We start from the raw sequence: 7,814 nt of genomic DNA on the forward strand, positions 1-7,814 counted from the left end.
TTGCCCAAAGGGCAAGTGGTAAAAATCCTTAACATCAACCCCTGCCCATGCAGTACCTCCGCGGACCCCCTAGGGGTCGCGGACCCCCTGTTAAAGACCTCTGCTCTAAAGCAAGTATTTCAGCCTGGCCCTAAAAATATATATGCAACACACTGGCCACCCCCTAAAAGTACTTAAAATTACTTTACTCTATATTTATTTATGCTAAGACAGTGCAACTTTAAGTTTGTAGATCTAATATATCAAAATGTAAAATGCTTCCAGTGTATGGATCATTTTTTACCTAGGACTGTTCTGTCAGGCAAAGTATCCTCACTGATTTTAAATGTAATTTTTTTTATTATCGGTTTCTTTCAGAGGCCGGCTGAACGTGCTGGCCAATGTCATCCGGAAAGAACTGGATCAAATCTTCTGCCAGTTCGACTCTAAGCTGGAGGCTGCTGATGAGGTTTGAACAATAAGATCAAGGGCAGACATATGTGTTTAATGGAACTATCTCCAGATAACAGTTTCTAAATATCATCACTTTAAAGCAAATATTATTATAATGGAGTTGATTTTGTAGCATTTTTGTTGCAAGCAAGCATCAATACTTTAAAAGAAAGAAAAAATAATTTTTTATTTTTGTTTAAAATATAACATATCAGAGAAAAACAAAGATACTTTTAATACCTTTTTTAATTAACAAGTTTAACAAAGTTGTGTTTCTGATATTATACTTTTCAAATTTCAGTTCAATTTTTTTGTGTGATTTTTTTTAAAAATCTTTTTTAGTTTTCATTTAGAAAATATTTCCTTTGCTTGCAACAATAATGGAACAAGCTGTACTCCATACATTATGGTACCATGGAAAATAGCACTTTGTTTATATTGTTTATGTTGTGTCTAGGTCAGAAACACCAGGAGCTTTTGGCTCATCTGGAATAGATAACTAAAGAAGGAATTTTTAGCATAAAGAAAGTTCCCTTAATATTCTATTTATTAGGGATGCACGATATTGGGATTTTGGCCGATATCCGATATGCTGATATTTTAAAACTCATGTAGCCGATAACCGATACTGATACCGATATTAAAGCTGGACAAAAATAAGTAGTCATTGAAAATAGCAGTTTTGTTATCCATTTCTGACACTTTGAAAAATAATATACTCAAATATATTTTCATATGCTGATATCAAATAGATTTTTAAAAACGCGGTATCGATCTATTTTACTTTCAAAATCTCGTGAAATTTCATCGTTCTGTTACAAACTCTCGTGATATTTTGCAAATTCTTGTGAGATTTTGTTAGTAAAATAGATCGACAGCGTCAATATATCAACATATAAAAATATGGCAAAATTTTGTGAATTTTCGGGGGATTTCGTAGCATAACGATGACATATAGCAATATTTCATTAGTAAAAGAGATTGATATGGTGTTTTTAAATGGCAATATATCAGCATATGAAGATATTGGGATATTTTAATCTATCAATATTTTTTCCCTCGTCTTTAGAAGTTTTTAAGTCTGTAAAAAAGAAGTTTTTGAGGAAGAAGAAGTAGTATTTTTTTTTTTTTTTAAGACTTTAGAAACTCAGAAGCTGATCAAATATCGGGTTAAATATCGGTGGGGTGGCCGATGTCCGATATTCAGTTTTAAGGCCGATACAGGCCGATACCGATAGGGGGCCGATTATATCGTGCATCCCTAGTATTTATTATGATTTTCTCTTTTAAACCAGTAAATAGAACCATGTGCTGTAACTGTTTGCTGTCTGTGTTTAGGGCTCAGGAGATGTGAAATATCATTTAGGTATGTATCACCGGAGGATGAACCGAGTCAGTGACCGGTTCATCACCCTGTCGCTCATGGCCAACCCATCCCATCTGGAGGCTGTGGACCCGGTGGTGCAGGGGAAGACCAAAGCTGAGCAGTTTTACTCTGGAGACACCGATGGGAAGCGGGTTGGTGAACTCAGGAGTCAAAGAAATTTTTTTTTCCCTGATAATAGACAGGCTTAAAATCTGAAACTCTTTTCAGGTGATGTCTATTCTGCTCCATGGGGATGCCGCATTTGCAGGCCAGGGAATTGTGTACGAGACGTTCCACCTATCGGACCTGCCGTCCTACACCACCCATGGGACCATCCATGTGGTGGTCAACAATCAGGTATTTGCTTTTAATTTGAATGAGGTAGAGACTTGCACACATCAGCGAAAACTAGAGCCCGACCAATATGAGATTCTGGAGGATGAGAACGATATACCTAAGTTGCAGAAGCGTTTAATCTCATTCACAGCATCATCAGGTGCTATTAATGTTTTTGGCTTAGCAGCCGGTTTGTTATGAGGCTAAATTTATCTTTGGCTAAATGTTGTCATACCTTTGTCTGTTGTCTGGAAACAGGTTGTTTCCTTCAAAGTCGTCTTGCAAGGCAGCAAACCCGTTTTTTAGTGGAATACCTTTATTCTCAGTAATCTCAGTGGGTTCTTACTTATCTTTGTTTTGGAAACACAGCTTTTTGCACCTGTTGGAGTAGAAGATGTGTTTCTCTGAAGTCATGGCCAAGTTTTGTCATCTAAATGAGGCGTTTGCCCTGTCGGGTGTCTTTTCAGATCTGGGTAGGATTGTTTTTCCTTTGGCAGCTACTGGCCTGGTTATTGTCTTAGTGTTTTGAGACACCGGCAGGGTCGAGTGACAAGGTCGTATCATTTCCGTAACCATTATTTACTTCCACACTCACTTCCAGTCGGTTAATCTTAGTTTCCATGACAGCCGTCCTCTGTAGAACCTTGTTGAAGTCACATGCGGTGAAGGAAGGCGTCTAGTTCTGATGTGGACTTGTCCTTCTCTGGGATGTGATTAAAATAACCCAAAAATGTTTCTAAAAAAGTTCCATCTAGAGAATGCTTGAAAAAAAGAGTCTTGTCAAGCTTTATGTTGCTTTGGCTAAGAGAGAAAAAGGTTAAAGTAAGAAAAGTATTAGGAAGCGGGGAGTGAGGATGAGATGCATCTGGGCAGGCAGAGAGGTGGGAGAGAAGAAAAGTATATCCAGAGGCCTCGGCGCGACCATCACAGGTTCAATCCCTCCATCCCAATTTTCTGTTCGACTACATTTGAAAAGTACAGAAAAATAAAGGCTAGTTACAGTACTGGCAATGCTATATTCCCCTCCTTTGTAAAAAAAACTAAACAAATAATAGATCCAAAGGCCTGTTGACTGTTCATGTTCTGTTGCTATGTTCATATAGCCACAAATCTGTTATTTATTGCCAGATTTAACCTGACAAATAAAATAATATAATACAAGAATTGCAATTATTATTATAATCTATAATTGTAATTATCATATAAAATGGTTCCTTAAAGTAGATCTAAAGCCCCTGTCACACCTTGATGATTTAGACCAGCCTGATGTACGAAAAATCTGGCAAAAATTCTGGCATACGTTGGATAAGTTATGGGTACATTAAGTTATGAATACGCTGGAACACGCTGGAAAATTCTTGGCATGCTCAAAATTTGTCTTCGTATGCCATATGTGGGCCATAAGTTAGGTAAGTTATGTGATCGTTGAGTGTAAGTTACTCATAAGTCATGGCGTCTAGCTTATCTGAAACCTATGAGTAACTTGTGCATAACTTATGTGTAACTTATCAAGAACTTCTCTCCAACGCATGTCAACGTATTTGCTGTGTTCCAGACAAGCGCTGAACATGTCTCTAACTTCCAGCTACTGTATAATGGCGTATCGGCAGCGTTTTGGTATAAAGACCAACAAACTTCGTAGCAGACTGGACGCTGAATCTGCTGCAACTCCAAACCTTCTTTCTTTTTCTTTTTGTTCTTTTTTTTTTGAGCTGTGGGTAAACAGCGGCTAGGTTAAGACCGCGATCAAAGTAATCTTTTTATGCAGGCCGAACTCCTCTGGGTTGCATAAAAGGGGAGCAGCTTTAACTGATGCTTCGTAATGCCCATGAAATAATGCTTCTGCATCGTTTAATGAGCATTATGCTGTAATGCATTATTTATAAGTTAGGCTGTCGTTGGACATAAGTTCTGGACTCGTTATGAATACTTTATGTATACGCCCAAAATTGAAAAAATAAATAGAAAGTTCAGCGTATGCCAATGTTTTAGGGGATTCTGGGACGGCGAGTATACGCTTAAAGTGTGACCAGGCCCTAACCTTCTCATGAAGCTAATCGTACTGGATAGGCCGTGCTAGTGTTTTAACACTTTAGGGTGTTTATGTCTTACCTAGTCTCTAACATTATTTTACTGTTTTTTTTTTTGTTTGTTTGTTTGTTTTTTTTACAGTGTCCTGTCTGGCAATGTGGCAATAAGAATAATTGTCTTGATGCCAAAAAGAGCCCAACAGATTTTACTTTCTCAAGTGGAGCAATATGGCAATTGCCATATTGCTCCACTTGTTTCATGCATATAAATTGCTTTATTATAATTATGCAGGGAGTTTTACAGTCCATATGGACACTGCAATGTAAATAGAGCAGAAAAACAGAAAAGAAAGAAAAAATAAAAAGAAAAGATGAAAGAAAATAGAAAGGAGACAATGACAAAACATTTTCAGTCTGCTTCATCACCTGTAACGAGATGAAAAAGAACAGCACAACCGAAAGACATGGTACGAGACATACAATAAAGCAACACCTTGAAACTATCGCTAAAGTAGTATTATTTAGTCTGACATGTACTCTGTGTTACCTGAAGTGTGGGCTTTCTGTATGGAAGTGAATCTCTGAGTACCTGGAGCCAAGCACCTGTAGTTGTTTGTGAGGGTGAACTTGTGCATGTAAAGTTTATCCATAGAAAAAATGCTCAATAGTGGTTGTGAAGAACTGAAGAGGCGCACCCCCCAGCGCCGGGAGACCCAAAGCCCCAGGCGCCCAAAGGGACCCCAAGAGCGAAGGCACCAAGGAGGGGCCAGCCCCGGAAATCAGACCCCCACCAAGGGAGGAGGAGAGGCAGCCCCGAGGAAGCCCCCCCCAGCCGCCACCATGCCGGCGCCCCGGGGGAGCCGCGGGGACGAGTCCGCGGGCTCCGCCGGCATTATTTTACTTTTTGATGGCAGCTCTTTGTTGTTTTTCCGCTTCCACTCTATTCCTCCTGGTTCCTGACCATCTCTCGTAACTGTAAGGGAATGCTTCTCTGTCTGTCCGGTTGAAACAGAAACAGAACGGAGGATTTGTGGGGTGTGTCTGTTGTTCTCACTTATCACTACTGCTCTGTCTGTAGGAGAATTTAGTAAGGTGAAGTGAAATGCAAAAATTACAGTTTTTAAACAAAATTGGCCAAAACAGAGCAACTGGTAACACTCCATCAGAAACCGCTGAGCTGGCCTGGTCAGGGCAGCAGAAAATAACCCATCTCTCCCGATAACATGTCCGCACTGGAATCGGCCACAATCAAAAAAACTCCATACGATGAAACATGATAAGTTTATGTTGAGTTTAGGTTTTGAACGTCAAACTTGCAGCCACATGAGATCACCTGTTGGCCCTTTGTGATGCATGCAGATTGGATTCACCACAGATCCCAGGATGGCCCGCTCATCCCCATACCCTACAGATGTGGCCCGAGTCGTAAACGCACCCATCTTCCACGTCAACGCAGACGACCCAGAGGCTGTGATGTTTGTGTGCAACGTAGCGGCAGAGTGGAGGAACACCTTCCACAAGGACGTCGTCGTAGATCTGGTATAGTTTATTAATAAATAATTTATTCTCAAGTCCATAAGTTGGATCAACAAATTGATCCAACTTATTCATCAACTAATACGTTTTTAATAAGCTGCAATTATTTTTTACAAGGAACTCAGTTTTTGTCTTGTATCAAAGCGATCGTAGCATTAACTTTAGGAGCTGAATAGTTTTTTGAAAATATGATGCATTTAAAAAAAGAGTTATTACACCATTATGCATTATATAATTTATTTTGCTACCTATATTAGATACCGACTGAATGAACACAAATATATTTCACATTATTACATTAATTTATAAGATATAACAAAACAGAAAAGATTACTGAAGGAAAACTAGATAAATAAAATATGTGTAACATTTATGATGTCCAATGTACAGTGATGTAAACCCAGAACTGCTGGAAGTCATTTTGAACAGTGAGTTTTGGTACAAAAGACCTAGGAGCCTATTGAAAATACAATAAAGTAATAGATAAAGTAAATAGATTGCGATGCACTACTTTATCATCATATACACTTTTCATTGCACGCAACCAGGGTCTGTAACACAGCTGACATCATCAGTTCTCAGGTGAAAATGTGTGCTTTTAATTAAACTTCACAATAACACCATGACATGGATCCAGGCTCAAAATGAGCTCCTTGATATGTGCTTTAGAATGGCTTAGTCTCCATTCAAACCCAGGTTTAAAGCCTTGCAGGGCAGCATAAAGCCCACTGCCAACATTAAGACAGAAAAAAGGAAGAAAAAAATAACAGTCAGTTCAGGTGATTTATTAAAAAAAAAAAGTCAGGAAATTGTCTATATACCAAACTGAAAGATTGTTCGCTACTTCAAAAACAATTAAGATTTCAAAATGGAAAAACATTCAATTTTTTTTATATTTTTTATTTAAAAAGTCAATGTATAACATGGATGCATAAAAATCTCCATTTTATTTCAGTATTAAAAGCTTTAAAGTAACAGATTATAATAAAAAATGTCTCCGGACCTTTACTGGTTGATGATTTTCTTTATTCGGACCCCGCTGGTTTTTAATTGGTGACCCCTGAACTAGGTCATGTGTAAAACTATCATTTAATGACAGGATGTGTCGCTCTGACATACTGTCAGTGTTTTCCACGTTAAACTGGATGCTAGCTGTGATACAGCCCCCTGTTTCTAATGTGACCCAGTATTCAATGCTGGGAGAAACTGTGCTGCAAGAAGAGGCTTGGTGGTTAAATGGATGCTATTTTGGTGCCATCTAGTGGATGGCAGCAACATTACAACAGTTAATTACTGTAAATTTTTTTTATATATAATTTTTAAGTAACCATTATTTGATAAGTAATTATGACATAATTTTTTTGCATCCTTAGTATGTATGAATTATAAAACAATATCCTTTTTTGTTGAAATCAAAAATGTTTTATTAGCCATGAAAGAGACAAACTGTATAAATTCTCAGTGTATATAAAAGAAAATGTGGAATATTTGTAAACAATAATATACATATTTTACTTTTTTAATGTGTTCCTGCATCAGAAACCTAAATATTCCTAACTAATTAAATACATTTTTTGACATTTTTTCCGTATTTCTTGCACATATGAGCAACTCGGGATGTTTCCACATTAACTTAAACATGAGGTTTTATATGTTATGTACCGGGGCCATTGTGTCATTAAATGTTTGGATTGCAGGTTTGTTACAGGCGCAACGGCCACAATGAAATGGACGAGCCAATGTTCACCCAGCCACTCATGTACAAGCAGATAAAAAAGCAGAAAGGAGTGTTGCAGAAGTTTGCAGAAAAACTCATTGCTGAAGGAGTTGTCACCATACAACACTATGAGGTAATTCACCAACATCTGATGTAGAGCATTTGATTTAATTTTTATTTATCCCTTAAACACTGAATTTCAATCCATAAGATTTAATTATATTTTGAGATACCACAAAATCTCACACATTTTCCTTTATGAAATTCAAACCTGTGTCTCTCAGGAGGAAATAGCTCGATATGACAAAATCTGTGAAGAGGCTTATGCTCAGTCCAAAGATGAGAAGATCCTCCACATCAAACACTGGCTGGACTCTCCTTGGCCAGGTAACTCCTT

The 7,814-nt window shown here is 37.9% G+C and overlaps 1 protein-coding gene across 1 annotated transcript in view; it reads left to right on the plus strand.

Moving 5' to 3' along the window:
• LOC107096598 (2-oxoglutarate dehydrogenase, mitochondrial-like) overlaps positions 1 to 7,814 on the plus strand; it is a 47,400-nt gene that overhangs the window by 26,897 nt on the left and 12,689 nt on the right. Inside the window, exons 5-10 of the mRNA XM_015393328.1 lie at positions 341 to 448; positions 1,771 to 1,950; positions 2,027 to 2,155; positions 5,524 to 5,703; positions 7,398 to 7,550; positions 7,702 to 7,804. Of these exons, the coding sequence (XP_015248814.1) occupies positions 341 to 448; positions 1,771 to 1,950; positions 2,027 to 2,155; positions 5,524 to 5,703; positions 7,398 to 7,550; positions 7,702 to 7,804 (853 nt within the window). The remainder of the gene's footprint in view (positions 1 to 340; positions 449 to 1,770; positions 1,951 to 2,026; positions 2,156 to 5,523; positions 5,704 to 7,397; positions 7,551 to 7,701; positions 7,805 to 7,814) is intronic.

Source organism: Cyprinodon variegatus, unplaced genomic scaffold, assembly GCF_000732505.1.
Source record: "Cyprinodon variegatus isolate N-32 unplaced genomic scaffold, C_variegatus-1.0 Scaffold636, whole genome shotgun sequence".
NCBI lineage: Eukaryota > Metazoa > Chordata > Actinopteri > Cyprinodontiformes > Cyprinodontidae > Cyprinodon > Cyprinodon variegatus.